This window comes from Penicillium waksmanii (assembly GCF_028829765.1).
Source record: "Penicillium waksmanii strain IBT 27052 chromosome Unknown utg000008l:1.0-5622682.0:1.0-5626561.0, whole genome shotgun sequence".
NCBI classification, from domain to species: domain Eukaryota; kingdom Fungi; phylum Ascomycota; class Eurotiomycetes; order Eurotiales; family Aspergillaceae; genus Penicillium; species Penicillium waksmanii.
In genome coordinates this window covers 1,276,147-1,291,917 of record NW_026643254.1, presented here as the reverse complement: position 1 = coordinate 1,291,917, position 15,771 = coordinate 1,276,147, and the positions used below count along the sequence as shown (strand labels likewise).

At 46.8% G+C, this 15,771-nt stretch overlaps 7 protein-coding genes across 7 annotated transcripts; 3 read left to right on the top strand and 4 right to left on the bottom strand.

Moving 5' to 3' along the window:
• Nucleotides 1-663: 663 nt before the first annotated feature.
• N7481_008835 (hydroxymethylglutaryl-coenzyme A reductase family protein) lies at nt 664-1,784 on the top strand (the record flags this gene model as incomplete). The annotated part of the gene is made up of 2 exons (XM_057268054.1): nt 664-1,713; nt 1,749-1,784. 2 exons carry the CDS (start codon nt 664-666, stop codon nt 1,782-1,784), a joined length of 1,086 nt encoding a protein of 361 aa, XP_057118731.1.
• Nucleotides 1,785-2,296: 512 nt separating this feature from the next.
• N7481_008834 (uncharacterized protein) lies at nt 2,297-2,606 on the bottom strand (the record flags this gene model as incomplete). The annotated part of the gene is made up of 2 exons (XM_057268053.1): nt 2,297-2,468; nt 2,554-2,606. 2 exons carry the CDS (start codon nt 2,604-2,606, stop codon nt 2,297-2,299), a joined length of 225 nt encoding a protein of 74 aa, XP_057118730.1.
• A 1,783-nt stretch (nt 2,607-4,389) lies between these two features.
• On the bottom strand, nt 4,390-4,730 carry N7481_008833 (uncharacterized protein; the record flags this gene model as incomplete). The annotated part of the gene is made up of 2 exons (XM_057268052.1): nt 4,390-4,455; nt 4,509-4,730. 2 exons carry the CDS (start codon nt 4,728-4,730, stop codon nt 4,390-4,392), a joined length of 288 nt encoding a protein of 95 aa, XP_057118729.1.
• A 1,170-nt stretch (nt 4,731-5,900) lies between these two features.
• Nucleotides 5,901-6,281, bottom strand: N7481_008832 (uncharacterized protein; the record flags this gene model as incomplete). Its single annotated transcript, XM_057268051.1, has 2 exons — nt 5,901-6,167; nt 6,270-6,281. 2 exons carry the CDS (start codon nt 6,279-6,281, stop codon nt 5,901-5,903), a joined length of 279 nt encoding a protein of 92 aa, XP_057118728.1.
• An 812-nt stretch (nt 6,282-7,093) lies between these two features.
• N7481_008831 (uncharacterized protein) lies at nt 7,094-7,633 on the top strand (the record flags this gene model as incomplete). The annotated part of the gene is made up of 2 exons (XM_057268050.1): nt 7,094-7,195; nt 7,283-7,633. The coding sequence occupies 2 exons, from the start codon at nt 7,094-7,096 to the stop codon at nt 7,631-7,633; spliced, it is 453 nt and encodes a 150-aa protein (XP_057118727.1).
• Nucleotides 7,634-11,282: 3,649 nt separating this feature from the next.
• On the top strand, nt 11,283-12,692 carry N7481_008830 (glycosyltransferase family 69 protein; the record flags this gene model as incomplete). Its single annotated transcript, XM_057268049.1, has 1 exon — nt 11,283-12,692. The coding sequence occupies one exon, from the start codon at nt 11,283-11,285 to the stop codon at nt 12,690-12,692; it is 1,410 nt and encodes a 469-aa protein (XP_057118726.1).
• Nucleotides 12,693-13,569: 877 nt separating this feature from the next.
• On the bottom strand, nt 13,570-14,334 carry N7481_008829 (uncharacterized protein; the record flags this gene model as incomplete). Its single annotated transcript, XM_057268048.1, has 1 exon — nt 13,570-14,334. The coding sequence occupies one exon, from the start codon at nt 14,332-14,334 to the stop codon at nt 13,570-13,572; it is 765 nt and encodes a 254-aa protein (XP_057118725.1).
• Nucleotides 14,335-15,771: the final 1,437 nt, after the last annotated feature.

Here is a 15,771-nt window from a genome sequence, read left to right as displayed (position 1 = left end):
CAATAGAGTTCTCCGGAAATAGCTTCCACTCCAATCTACAAATCATGAAGTCGCTGAAGGCACCATGCATCTGCTTCCTCACGCCGAAGTTCAATACTCCATCATTATTCTACAACTTCAACCTCTCTTATTACGTTGCGTGATACAGTATTAGAATTCGGCGCTGAAGATTACATGGCAAAGTTTTCACTTCAACTCAAATATAGTTAAGTGGCGAAAAAAAAACAGCATGAAAAAAACATCAGGTGAATGCCAAGGCATGTGTTCGGTTACCTAGCGAAGATCGTCACGCCTCCTACCGTAAATAATACGAGATAAGATTTATGCAAGTACGTTGCGACTTCCAGATCATTGCTGCATAGGTTTATCATGCACTAATCTTGAATTTCGAAGAAGGCAGAAACCTTGTCACTCTCGAAGAGCTTGACGGAACAGATATCCTGGATGGCAATGCCAGCGGTATTCTCCCAGGAAGCATCTCACGGGAGGAGGGTGGGGATTGAGTGGGATGGGAGGTGTGGAGCACTCTCCGTCATCGACGGGAGGCCACTTGCCCAGTTTGTTTATAAATTTTGCTAATCCATCCTTCAAGACTTCCGACAACTTACTGAAATTCCTTTCCGAAGCACAATCAAACGTTTGCCTACCTTGCCAACTATAAAGATGGATTCACTCGGCGGTATTGCGTCCAAACTCAAATACATCAATCAAGATGAAGATACCATCAAAAAAGCCAAGATCGAAAATTGCGTCGGCTCGGTCAAAGTCCCTGTTGGAATTGCCGGCCCTCTGAACGTCAAGGGCACCGATGGAACAGATGGCGTATTCCATGCCCCATTGGCAACTAGTGAAGCTACACTTGTCGCGAGCTGCTCACGTGGATGCAAGGTCTTCAATGCTAGTGGTGGTGTTCAATTCAAAGTACTCCGAGAGACCATGACGAGAGGCCCCGTCTTCTGGTTTTCTTCACCGGGGGATGCCATATCATTCTACGACTTGGTACCAAGCCTCTTCTCCGAATTTCGAGACGCTGCACAATCTACCAGCAAACACGCCAAACTTCTCAGAATTGAGCCTCAACTCATCGGTAGCACCGTTCACGTCTTGTTTGAATACTATTGTGGAAATGCCGTGGGCCAGAACATGGCTACATTCGCCACCGAGAAAGCATGTGATCGTTTCGCAGCATCAAACAATGCCCGTGTTGTGAAACTTCAAAAAGTCACTATTGAGGGCCAATTGGCTGCGGAAAAATCTCTCTCTTGGAGAAACATCCTCCAATCGCGTGGCGTGGCTGTCATGGCATGGGGGACGGTCACACCGGAAGCTTGCCAGAAAGTTCTAGGGATTTCAACTTGGGACCTATATCAACTTATCCAAAATAGCAAGGAGGCTGCTACGCGAACCGGGCAGCTGGGCTATAATATCAATCAGGTGAATGTGATTGCGGCAATGTTTATTGCGTGTGGTCAAGATGCTGGGAGCATTGCGGAATCAGCGTGGAGCCACTTGGCTACTGAATTCAATGATGAAACCAAGGAGCTGGGTGTATCAACATACCTTCCGAGTCTTCCAGTTGGAACTGTTGGTGGGGGTACTGTTTTAGATACACAGAGAGAGGCGTTGGAGATCCTTGGATGTATTGGTCCAGGGTCCAAAGGTCGTTTGGCGGGTCTAATTGCGTCATTTTCTCTTGCCCTGGACATCAGTACAGTGTCTGCAGTGACCAATAACACATTCGCAGCTAGTCATTACAAGTTTGCAAGAGATCCTCCGAGTCGTGAGACACGGTCGAAGCTTTGATACTTTTTGGACAGAGACGATTGCACCCGTGTACGGGACTCCATAGCGGCAACCGGCTCGGTAGCAGTTACGGGTACTATCTCAATATTCGTCTCATTGAAATATCCATTCGGTTTTCAAATATTCTCTACTCCCTAGTCGAGACGCTCACTGGTAGTTTCTAAGGTTCCTAATGTCAGGTTTTATTTGCAGTGCGATATAGAGTCTGGTGGCCCATTAACCCCTACTGTATTTACCAGCTAGCTTCATTTAGAGGAAGATCACTCATAAGCCATTTGCGGCAGTTTGATTTGTCTGAAGATAATAATTATTATAATTACAGGTTCTTAGCCTGCTCAGGGGCGTTCTAGCCACCGGCTCTCCGCGGGGATGGGGTCTTTGGGCGCCGGTGTAGCCCTCCACGGTGGCCAATATTGCTATCAAAATACAACGAACCGGACCTTTCCAGCTCCTCAATTCGGATGATCAGGTCATAGATCGTTTGATCCTTGTTCTAATTAACTCGAAGCTTCGCCTCGTCAAGGTGTTCTCCCACTTTGTAGAGTTCGCTATTCGCCGATTCGGCCCCATAAATCCCGAGTTCGGCATCGGTGAAGCCACTGATCTCTTCTTTGGACTTATTTCCCTTGACCCAGTTCTTTCTCCAGGCGATTGGGTTCTTGTCCCTATCGTTATATAGTTAGCTCCTATCTGATGGCTCATCCCCGCGTACATGTGTGTCTGATCGCAAGTAAAGTGTACTCGACTTACCACGAGGAAGAGGAAAGGGATAAGTTGCACTCCCTCGGGATCGCTCCTTCCATCTGTATCCTACCTGGCTCGGTCTACGCGCCTTCCTAGTTAGATGCCGCTATTCCGACGACTAAATCATCCGATTTGATCCATGGTCTGCGAGAAATAGGATCTGTAAGACCGGAAAACAAAACGTACGACCGAAAGTGCGTACTTGGTACTAGGAGCGGTGGCAATTATTTGTTGAGAAAGGAAGCTATTTAGGATGGCGGCTTTTTCAAATCTCTGATACCTACTTCTCTTAGGAGGGTCAGAAATCCTTATTCTCTATCTACTGTTCATTTTTTGATAATAAAGAACTAAAAAAAAAAACATACAACAGCAGGGATTCGCATGTGGTCACCCACCATACTACTAACCTGCCGGCGTGTGGCTTAAGTACGGCTGAGCGGACGGGAAGCCCTGTTCTCCACACCCTATGGTCGTATGTACTGGAAATCCCCTAATAGAGGGATATATTAGGTCCAAAGCCCTCGCAATGGATGATTAGAAAAAGAAGGGGTAGTGGGTGGGACATCTAGGACATCTACTAATTTTATGGAACGTCGGAAGCTTAGAACCATGAAAGTGGTGGATGCATGTGGGCCCCAGATGACGGGTAGAATATTTACGGTGCTCGATAAACGCAGGGTGGTCAGTAGTTGCATATCGGGGTATTTAGGTCGGTAGAAAAGGGTAAGTATAGTATAGTCACTAGTGGCACATCAAAAGTTTCCAACCCTTGTTGACCGCCCTGGTCTCCGTTTTCCTTATGGTGGGCTAGTAGCTACCTGAAATAGATTGGCAACCCCAATCCATTTCAGGTAGCTACTAGTCTGCCATTAGAAGGTCAATAATGGCAGGCAATAGAGGTCAGGTAAAATACTCCGATATACAACTACTGATCATCCTGCGCTTATCAAGCGCCTTAAATATCTAGCAGGCCTGGGCAAAAACGGAAAGGCGAACTCGACGCCTGAGGCATATGCGAAATGCTTCAACACTAGCAGGCTTTGTCTCACAATTTCCTTGCTGAGATAAATATTGGAACTGAAAGATCGGATGTCACTTTCCAAGGTTGGTCGATACTTCAAGGAATATACCTCTCCTAGATACCAAGATGTTTCGGGACTTATTCCAAGGTTTGAGCCAGATAGTCCGGGCGAGGGTACTAGTAAACGAATTGACTATATATATCATCATGATAATGGCTGTATGAATGACTCGGAGCAGCTCGTATGTTAAGTCACATCATGGGCAGTATTTTTCCACGGACAGGACAGTTTAAATAGACCCTATTCTTGTGAAATATGGTTTACAACCATCAGGAATGGTTACAGGAGGGTTGGATTGCCGAGTGGACGAATTGTATAAGGCTACGACGCTTACGCCGCTGCTCTCTCTCTCTCTCTCTTCGCAGCGATGAAGGACAGTCTTAGTGTAAATTGGTCAAGATGATTTCGAGAATGCTTGTAAATATGTTCTTACTTATACTTGTCTGTTTCAATAGTGACTATGATATCCTGGAAAGTATCTACCCAGAAATTCAAAGCGACACATTCATGGGAACATCAATATCACGCCCAGGTTTCCGCCGTATTCCAGCTCGAGCCCAAGAGCACCACAGCGATAGCAAAGAGTGAGGGGTTGCAATATACTCTCCGACAGTAGCATAGCCATGAGACAAAGTCTCAAAATTGTCGGCTGGCTTAGCAACTGCAACCACATGCGCTGCAACCGCCAGCGCCACATTGGTCAGTGGGAGAGCAATCGCTCACGGTCGAGCAGCCAATCCAGTTTCCAAACCCGTTATTCTCAGCCGTCCAGCACCATTCTCCGGAGCCAGGCTGCGCGCAAGACTTGTAACAATGGCCACCAGCACTGCATCCGAGGTGGTTCTTAAACCAACAGCTACGCGACTCGAGGCTGCGTACTTGGAAATCGCCCTCAGTGACGGTCTTTCCCGCTTTTCCTTCGGGATGTTCTTTGCAAGTCCGGACGGCATTGGGATCAACACCATCAGGGAGGTTTGAGGTATCCATGACACCGAGGTCACCACAAAGTGACTCGGCCTCAGCCTGGGAGAGTTTGGCCGCCGAGGCGAGGCCGAGAAGGCCAAAGGTAGCAATGAAGTTGATGACGATGGTGGGCTTCATGATGTTTGAGTATATTGAGAAAATATCGGAAACAGAGTCGTTAATTTAGCCACAATTTGAAATATGTGCTTGTAAGGCTTTGATGGTGAGCGTAGGGAATGGATCCAACGGAAATATGTTGGGCTTTTATAATTGAAACCAAAGTAACTTGTATTCCTGCCCGTTTTGATGCATAGGCCACCAAACTCACATACATGAATCTTGACAAGGCAGACTATACACCCAGGTTGCTGCTTACGGTGACCCACTTCCAGCTGGAATTTAGGGCCAATAGAGATTTTACATGTCAAGTGCCCAAAGCCCCTCGTTGCATATCTGCTCTTTGACTACACAAGCCAATTATTTGTCCATAAATATAATTTATCTTACTGCCATACCCACCTCTCTACATGTCTCAATTAGATGGAGTAGTAGATGTTTTTTTTGTGAATAACATGTAGTTTCTAGTCAATGAGAAGAGCCATGATGAAGATAATACGAGAACATTCCAGCCCCAAAATCAGCAAAAGCTTATCCGACAGTCTGAAACAGATGATGACTGAATATTTCCAATTGCAGTCTTTTCCTGCGCTGTTTATCGGCTCTCTACGATTTGATGTAACTATTCTTCCTGTGGCAATCACTTGGGGCCAAATTCAGGAGGGCCATTCTGCCTCTTTTGCCTCCATGAGAACTTTGCTGCTAAATTTAACAAAGTTAGTGCGCCTTGCCCGCGCAGCATACTGGGATATTGTGGGAGAGAAGATAAACCTAACTTCTCTTCAAATGTTCATTGGACGAGCGTATGAGATCATCGGAAGGGGCTAAAAGCAGGATTCGCAATGATCAGTAACGTCAGATTTGCTAGAAGGCTATGTTGAATAACGTAACATCGCCCCTGATCTACATAGATGACTGCATGAAGGGCTATTATGTCTCTTCATAGGAAAGCCTCAACTACTTGGGATGACCGAAAAAAGAAAGTCTCCTTTGTAAATTCCTCAGTTCTAATCAATGATAGGAGTGCAATGGACCCTAGTTGTTTTGACTTTCATTCTCGATTCTCGTATTGCATGCTGACCCCACTATCCTCAATTCGTCTACTGATTCCCTTTCGACTTCTCGTAGGCAGCTTGATTATCTTCAACCGCCTCGCGTCTTGCCCTGTCCTCCTGCTCATTATCCCCTGGTTTACTCGGCAGAATCCCCAGGTGCGGGATTAAATAGACCTTCTTGAGTGGTCACTTTTGTACCATCAACGTCACGAAAGTCTTCTCGTCGTGCTAGCTCAGCTGGCATGACATCTAGAAAGCCATTGATCTGCTCAGGACTAAGGCCACGGGCATCAAGGACTTCGTAGTTGCCTGAGATAGTACGTAAGACACCGTCTTTGCCAAGGTGGGTAAATCCGCCGCCTGAAGCATCACGCTTCATGTGCTTCACAAACTCAGGGACGACCTGGTTCCAATATGTTAGCACTATAATCAGATACTCGATGACATCGCGTCAAGTGGGGCAACTGAGCTGTAGGCGGTACATGCAGCTTTGGTGGTGGCTTACACGGCAGTTCATGTTGAAATATGTAAATGAGAGTTTTCAGCGATTATCAAGCCTCAAAATATTGTTATGTACCAGGAAGCAGCAGGAAGTGGGCCAGGCACCGTCTTAAGGCGGGAGATATGGGGCGAAAAGAGGGGAGAATTCAGGGTCTACAGCCCCCACCTTGAGTCACGTCCACTCAAAGAGAGCCATATTGTCATCCAACCAAAGCTAAAATGACCGATAGCTGCGCGGGAGCTAAGATAAATTATTGTGCAGAAGATGAGTATGTGTTTCCTATCCAAGGCGAGTTGAAACCTACCGAATTATGTATACCTAAACCAGGATACAATGCCATCGTTTCATCGAATTTTTCAATTTCCATTTGTCATTTCCTGCTACTATGTATTCCCGATCTTCAGGGTGAAATACGAGCCTTTGGCCCCTTGCAGATGCTACCGCACCAATCTTGACCTTTTTTCGGTCAGGCCTCCCATGACAATAAGCACAGGATTTTGGCCCCATGCAATTTAGCTTCTATTCTTTCACCCAGAGACCCGGAATGTTTTCAAATTGCGCTCACATTTGACCAGAGGCTATTTTAGTATCTGAACATTTGCACCGTTGCAACGAGGCGCGCAAGGCTAAATCGGAAGCCATTATTCAGAATTGGTATCTAACATGATTCTATACTAAAGCTACAGATTTCGAGTATTTGAAGTGGGCGTTGTCCCTTCGCCTTTGTAAAGATATATTGGAAATCACTCTATTCGCTTATCACAGCATCTCAGGAAACTGTATCTTCCGTCTTGTTTATCTTCTACACTCCGGCCTTGTCCAAAAAAATGAAGATCGCATTTGTTCAAGTTGTTCTTGCTGCGCTCGCAATTACCCCTTCTCTTGGGTCTATGTTAGAGGGCCATGATGACCTAGCGGAAGCTATCAAGGTATATTATTATTATTGATTTATTGTGCAATTAGAAAGCTTTTCGTATATCCTATCCGAGGACTTGCTAACATAACATTAAAAACAGGGCCTCACCAGAGATCCCGATGCCCGGGGGTGGATCCAGCTTAGTGATACAGGATCTCGACTTCAAAGTGTTGACAGCAAAGGAAAGGTCCTGGATGAAATCCAGTTGACTACTGAGCAGGAAGCTGATCTTCGCAGCAAGCACGCTGCCAAGGTGGACAAAGTCAATGCGAACAAAAACGCTGATTCTTCTGCTACTTCGACCCCCAAACCAAGCTCTGATCTTGAGAAGAAAAGCCCCGGATGTGCAGATTGGTCAAGTATCTGTGATGTGGGACCTGATTGCTATTTCTACAACTGCGATGATTGCTTTAAGATCAATCCCATCGGTGTCTGCTACAGTTACTCTTAGATATTTGCGGTATGAGGAGTTTTACTGGCTCTTGGATTCGATAGCTATTGACCTTATCCTTTTCAATACAAGTGCCAAGAAACGAGCAAACGGGAAACAACAAACTTTTTGACTGGAATTGGCGGTGATATTGCATTATAAATTACGTTACTTCTAAGTGAAGCTCTCGAGTGATAGGATATTGTCAGGTCCTTTCTTTCTGTTAACATGCTTGGCTCGTTAATTCGTTCTACTGATCCCTTATGTTTTATTACTGCAAATATGCGATCCAACAGGAGCCCCAGTCCTGTGAGAATCACGCATTTGGCACGAGGCTCCTCATCCTCTGATCTGAAAAGGATCAGGGGTGAAGTAGATATCGACTTCGGTTACTGATAGACGTATGGAATCAAGAATACTTCACAAGAAAAATCTAAAACTTTTAGAAGACAATGACGAGAACGATGGAGCGTAGAGCAGAGTATAGTCATTCCCCTTTCCTTGAATAGTTGGCCCATGAATAGTTGGCGGCTACTGTATCCTTTCGACAATCATGGGGCTTGGGAAAGGGGCCAAAATAGAAGGAGGTAAGTAAAGCAAAAGGAAGTGGATCAGCTAGTGTCGACAGCCCATCATATAATGGGCTGTCGACACTAGCGCACTCGGCAAAAACTCGCCCCATGGGGTAGATGGACCCCATCATAATAAAGATATTTTTTGTAGTTAGAAATCACAGATGACTATCCGGGGCTTTTACGTCAAGTCCTATATTCCACATCAACTGATAAACTGGCTGACTGATATACTCCGTATGGCTATGTGATTTCAACGCAGCCATGCCCAGGATGACGGCGTTTCTCTGCTGGCCCCCTTACTCGATGGGGCAAAAGTTATGGATCGGCAGAACTACTAACAGCTTTAGAAATGATTTTCCGTGGTAGGTATCAGCTACGTAACCAAATTCATCACATTTGTAGATTGGTTGGCACTGAATACCGACACACCGACGAAAGGATCAGTCGTACTTCGAAGTGTTGCCCTGGCCCAGCGCCCTGTCTGGGGGCAGCACGCATTAGGCAAAATCTCGTGAGTATCAGTTCCATAAAACCTATAAAAGCGCCGTTTTGGAAGTATGATCAGTAGAAAGAAATCGTTCTATTATCCTACCTTCTCTATCACAACCCCAACAGTTCAGATTCAATCATGAGATTCCTCAGTCTACTTCTCGTCTCAGCCATTGCCGCCCTAGCCAGAGCCGCTAGTGATGATGCCAACACAATGAGAAGAGGAATCAGGGATGTCCTCGTTGGCTGCGGTAGTTTCTACATACCCTAGGTAGCAACATTAAATCAACTAACAATTGTTATCTTTAGGAAACGGAAGATGCAATGCGGGCGAAAAGTGTTTCCCGGGTAAAAGTAATGAGCACAGTTGCCCAACAGGGGGATCATGCGCTTTCACCTGTTAGATTGTCGAAGGGAAATCTCGTCAATGAAAGGCTTGGGACAGATCAATTATTAGAAGATTTCTAGGAGTGTGCCGGATATATGAGACTTCATTCGCTCAGGTAGGATAAACCGTCAACCGTTTTGGATGCTGTGTTTTTGCCAATTTCTATCTTGTCCAGCCAGTTAAAGTTTCGGTCAAGTCTATTCTGAGAAAACTTTATAGTTTGGGAATGGTATTGAAAAGGTCGTTTGAAGTTCAACACGCTTCCTCCGCATATAGTCTAGATCTTGATTTGATTTTTTTTTTCTTTTCAGCAACATCATCCTACACAAAGGCAAGCTCCCATGATGCAGAAGAGCGTCCTTGAATATTAAGTCACATGGGACAATGTTGTCCAGTTTCTAAGGTGGCAGGAGATTAGTTGCGGTAGCGGTAGCGGTAGCGGTTAGCTCCCCATGACCGCGGCCATGCCGAAGCCTACTCATGGTCCTACGTGCCAGATAGTGGGGGATGTATCCCCTTCAAAGTATGGAAGCTTGAATATTGGCGATATCTGCGGCTTGGTGAATGTGTCATTCGAGATTGACCACCTATCAGCCAGTCATCCAATAGCCTATGAACGCCGATCGTTCACAATTCGCTACAGTGGTCCAAGTACTATGCCTATCATCGAATGTAGGGAATTACTACAGTCGTCAACAACGCCGGAATACGGCCACAGAAATATTGATCGTGTGGTTGTGTGGTTGTGTGACTTGTCTCTGCTGAGGGCCTCATTGCCTCAGGCATTCACCCACCCGAAACGGGTAACTAACGTAATTCATGTACGAGTCGGCCACACAAGCGAGCCGGCCACCCCAAAACACATAGTAAATGCAATAAATTACAACGTCATATCTCAACAATCATGCGCTTTATTTACTTGAAAGTTAGAATATAGGCTTTTCTGAGCGTGTGAAATAATATATCATACCTAGGTAGTTTCAAATAATTTAGATAATTATTTTGATGCTTTGCAATAAAATACTGCGTAATTTTGACATTGGGCACAGAAATATATATATCTCTTCTAATACTTCTAGTAGTTTTTCTATACTTTGCCAGTGGGCTAAAAATACTATCTACATTATGTACTACCAATATCTTATTATAAATGGGTATGGTTGTTGAGATATGAGGTTGTATTTTATTGCATTTACTATGTGTTTTGGGGTGGCCGGCTTGCTTGTGTGGCCGACTCTATGTGAATTACGTTAACTAACTAGTGAGTCCCCCATTCACAGTTTCTACTCCGCAGACCCTTACTAAACTCTCTTCCTTCGGAGATAAAATTTTCTTTGCTGCTTCTAGATGTTCGAAAATCACCGACAGTGCAGATCCACGAGGTGGAATGGTACGTGCGAAAAAGAACGTTGTGCTATCTAGCACCAAAGAGGCGACAGAGGTGGCGATCGCGATCGCGATCGCGATCGCGATTTCTTTCAGCTCAGGATGTGACCCCACGATCAGTACAGAGTGAAAGTCTGACTATTGACTGAGGTGCTGCTGGGATAAAAAAAGAGTCAAAAATGACAAGTCTCCCATATTGCATGTGTGCCGTGGGGAAATTTCACGGGCCGGTCCTTTGGGATGGCGAAACGTTTGCGTCGTAAAGGGCGCCCCGCGGAGTACATGGAACAATGTCTTACAGATTGTGAGACCCCAGGGCCACGTGTGCCATATTGTGGTCCAGGGTACTCGTTGTAAATAAATTAACTTTTTTTGTAGTCTCTGTGGGCTTAATAGGGCGCCTAATTGGAGTCCAGGCTAGGTTTAGGGCGTGATTTTGGCTTATTTCGGCGAGGTTACAAAAGCTCAGAGGTGAAAGAGATAAGGTGAGCTAAGCCTAAATGCGGGTCTAAACTAAGCCAAACTGGCATTTGGGACCAATCAAAGTCTTGGTTTTTACGATTGCAAGTGAATGTTCATCGACTAATTGCGGAGCCTGATGGCCGCGCAAGGCAATAATTGGCACTCATATGAGTCGATCATTTTGATTTCCGGCCCTCCCGATTTATATTCCCACTTCTCCTCGACCTTTGAGTCCTTCGCGCTCCTTCAGGATTTCTGGTTCTTCTGACGCTGGTTTTCAGCCCTTTGGTCCCTTCGCTTTTCGAATCCCAGCTTCATACTCTTACTGCCTATCTATTGACCAGCACCCCATCGCAAAGTGATTGTTCACATGGGAGGCCTCGAGGTTCGATGGCCTAAATATCAGCCGATGGAGTCCACCCTTCGCCTGGTTGGCTCCAAAATTAAATGGAGACCTGCTCAACGACACCTTGTGCAGCTTGTCATAGCCACGGGAGGTCTCCTTTTGACAGTATGGCTCTATCTCAACCTCGCCCCGGCATTGCCATCCTCCTCCTACTCCTCCTCCTCTCCCTCAATAATGGACCAAGCGATCCAAAAACATAATCAAACGCAGTGCATCGACTTTGACCCAGCACCTGTGTCAGAAAAGTTACATTCGACCATAAAGCTCGAGAAACATACCTACAATAACGAAGATATTTCGGAATTCGTCTGCAGCATCATGAATCACGATATGAATCTCACGGCGAAACTTGACTGCTCTGCATTTATTGACTCTCGCTATGGACATCTGCGACCATCCCCTTCCGCCTCCCCCCCGATCCAATACTACTTCGCATTAGACCTCTATCAGGCCATGCACATTATCCTTCCGCTTATGGGAACTATCATCGAGACAATGCGTTATTTGGGACCAGAGTACTGCGCACTATCTATTGTGGAGGGCCGTTCGACAGATGGAACATACGCCATTCTTGCCGGTTTAAAGACCGAGCTTGCCGCCATGGGCGTACCCTACTTCCTTTCCCGGAGTTATTTAGACCCCAAAGCCTCGGGCGAAAATCGAATCACGGCATTATCACACCTCCGCAACCTCGCTCTAGAACCGTTAATTGAAGAGGGCAAAAAGAAGAATGGTCGACTTTCCGCGAATCCGACAATCCTCTTCATCAACGATATCGTGCTTTGCCCGGAAGATATTCTTGAATTATTACATCAGCGCGTTCTACAGTCCGCAACAATGACATGTGCTTTTGACTGGAACGCGAACGGGGGCTCATTCTACGATTCCTGGGTCTCGCGCTCAATGTCGGGGAATCTTTTCTTTGAGGTCACTCATGATAGCCAGCACTGGTTGGCTGATGATATGTTCTTCGACCACCCCGACAGCGCATCTCGTTGGGATCACTCTCTCCCGATACAGGTTTATTCCTGTTGGGGTGGAATGGTGACTCTAGATGCGGCACCGTTCATTGAGGGCAAGGTGAGATTCCGTAGCTCGGAAAAGGATGAGTGTTACATGGGAGAACCGATGACACTCGCCAAGGATCTGTGGCGTCAGGGTCTGGGCAAGGTTCTCGCTGTACCTTCGGTGAATGTTGCATATGAGTATGATCGAGCCCGCGATGCAAAGGATAAGCGTGGGTATGTCGACAAGATTGTCGGCCATACTCAATATAGCAAGGAGGAGGAGATGGTGAAATGGCAGAAGACCCCTCCACCACAGGTGAAGTGTATGCCAGTGTTTGGCCGACAGTGGTGGACCACGCCGGTTTAATGATATTTTTCTGAATTTATTGTACATTAAGACATACCCATACTGTGAATACTACAAACTTTTAACTTAATACTCGTTGTGGAATTCAGCTAGATATCTGAGCCCTGAAGCGATCTACCTGATTCCTAAGAGCTGCTGTAGAATCAAGAACAAAAATGGTATACTGATATTTCGACATCTAGCACTTGTATTGCCTAAGAATTGATTTTACGGCCTGGAATTGTATCAGACAAAGAATTCATCGAGAACTACCTTTCCCAATGTAAGCATCTGTTGTTCCTCTCATGATCGGCGATTTTTCGGATGCTGCTTCGGGCAACGCATCAATTCAAAACAAGCGACTCACCACCGATATTGAAACTTAGATGAAATACAATACATTTTAGCTAATATAATACATAGCATGCGATATCTAAGATAAATTTAAGCCTGGTCTTGCCGCTGATCCAAAAGTGACGAGTTCGCCGCACTAGCGCCTAAACGGGTAAGTGGACACTGCTCGGCCGCGTATGCAATGATGCGGTCATGCGCCACAACACAACGGGATTATAGCCCTATTCTGCTCGAAGAAGTTCTAATAATGAAACAAAGAGCTGTACTTATTTAAGGAATAAGGATGATTGAAAACTTTTCAAAGAGCCAGTCTGGTATATTGGTTGGTCATGATAAGAAACAAAGACGTAACAAAAAAGGACCTGCCTTAGTTTCTATATCCACAAAGAATGTAAAACAAGATACCAACTGGGTATAGATCTAGACCATACTCCATTGCTGCGACCCCGGCGCGCGCGCTGAAAGAAAAGGCGTTCTAAAGTCTATTTAAAACTGCATAGCAAACAAAAAGAAAATTGCATCTCTCATACCATACACAGCCCGTTTAGCTGCTGTAGTCGAGGGTAGCAGCCAGGCGGACAGCGCCACCAGACAGGTTGCCACCGATTCCACCAATATCAGTCTCGGCGGTAGTGTAGGCATTTTCGACGGTGGCAGCATCGGCAGTGATAGACGAGCAAGTGGAGCCAAGGGCATCGCAGATCTTCATACCCTGGACAGACAGGCCGGCGTTCTGGGCGGCGATGGCAGAGACGTCAAAGCCGGACCAGGCCGAGTTGCCGGAAGAGCCAAAGTCGAATTCACCCCAGGTGGAGGCGTAGCCACCGTTGGAGTCAGTGGGGATGGTAGATCCCTCAGCAGCGGCCCAGCCACCCTGAGAGTCCTGGTCGAAAGCGATGTACGTAGTGGCGCCGGCGGCGAGGGTGAAGGTCTTCACCGCGTTGCCGTACCAGCCGTCCATGGAGCCGTCCGAGCCGTACTTGTTCCAGATGGCGACGGTCCAGTCATCGGTGTTGGAGCCGGTGAATTGAACGACGTACTGGTACTGGCTGGCGTCCGAATCGGAGACCTCGATGATATTGCTGCCGTATGGGTTGCCGACGTTGCCGGAGTAGGTAATGCCGTTACCGGAGGCAGTGGTGACTGCGCCAAAGCCCGAAGTCGAGTAGGAACCGCTTGACGGGGTGCTGGTCCAGTCGGAAGAGGCACTGGAGGTGGAAGTCTGGCGGCGAGCGTGACCCTCGGTAGGGCGAGCGAGGGAGCCGGTAGTGAGAGCTGCCAACAGCATAAGAGACTTGGTGAACTGCATTTTGATTGTAGAGATTGTGGGACAACTGGAAAAGTTGTGAAATATAAAGAGTGTCTTTTGGAGAGTTTCAAGAACGACTGTATAAAGGAATGACAGAAGTGTGAAACTTCCTGGTTGGAACTAAAAGAGTGTAGTTCTTTTTGCGAAAAGAGAGTGTGGTGTGAAACAGAATCATTAATCGGGGGACGAAACGAAGATATAAATACCTATTCTGAGACGCAAAAGGGCTTTGTGGTGCGCCGCCACGCCCGCCTCCACCGTCACTGAAAAGACCCATAATCCAGTCACAATCCACGGTGCCTGGTACCTGGACAATGATCCATGGGCAGTGACGCCGGGGTTGTACGTACGTCAGTGTGCGAATAGAATTGTAAGGCGTTGGTTCCAGAAGGGCCGACGCCGTGGGATTGATGTGTGGCCAGGCCATCATGGGTCATTTTGGGTGGAGCGTGGCTTGCAATGAGTCTGGCGATTGGCGCTAGGATTGGAGGTGAACCTTATCCTCTGGTCGACGAGAGAAATCCAACGGTGACAACCGTAATTGGTGTATGTGTGGTCCCGGAGGTAGATGGAGGCGTGTGAAAGCATTGTGGAGTTCATCATTCGTGGAGCCCCCAGTTTTCTATTGAACTGTGTTTGTTGCAACAAGTGGACTGGCCAAGGGCGTTGCAAAAGTGGATAGTAAGGGGTACCTGGTATGGCCCTTGGGTTGAGTTGGACAAAGCCACCGGTCTTGTGGTCACATCTTGATCCCATGTGGTTGAACCCTCTTTGCTTCTTCTTTGGAAAGACAAAGGCCGACTCTCAAGGGTGATTTGACGTGCCTAGAAAGCGGCGTATAGAAAGCGACGTAAGACAAAATTCTATCTTCGTAACTCAATGGAGAATCCGGCCATGTACCTGGGCGGAATTTTCGCTACGTCTCGCCAGCCACAAGACGCATACTGTGGGGTGGATTCCATCAAACTTTTCACGATGTGGACGAGTCGACGCTGGCTAAACGGGCGAACAGCTTCAAATCCAGTGCGGTGGGCCTCTTGGCCGGCAAAGGAGTTCGGTGGACGATCCGGTTGTTTGTCCGAACACTAGCGGCTTGTGACTTGGGCTGAGACCTGAGGCCCAATTCCCAGAGGGCGTTCACCCTTCCCCCTCCACCCCTCCCTCTTCGGATGAGACAACATTGTCCTGAATACGACTTCACATGCAATGCCAATGTTGTCGAACTCACTCTAGACTCTTCATAGAATCTCCCCTCATCCAGAAAGGATTGTGTGTTTGCCGGCTAATTTGTGTCGAGTTTGCATTGCGCCACGGTTTATTGAAGAGTGGTCCAGGGCAAGATGAAAGCAGCGCGATTGGATACCTGCTTAGTAAATGTGGAAGTATTGTGGGGAATATTTGGAGCAGGGTGGAGCCTCGCTATTAGCTTTGACAAAT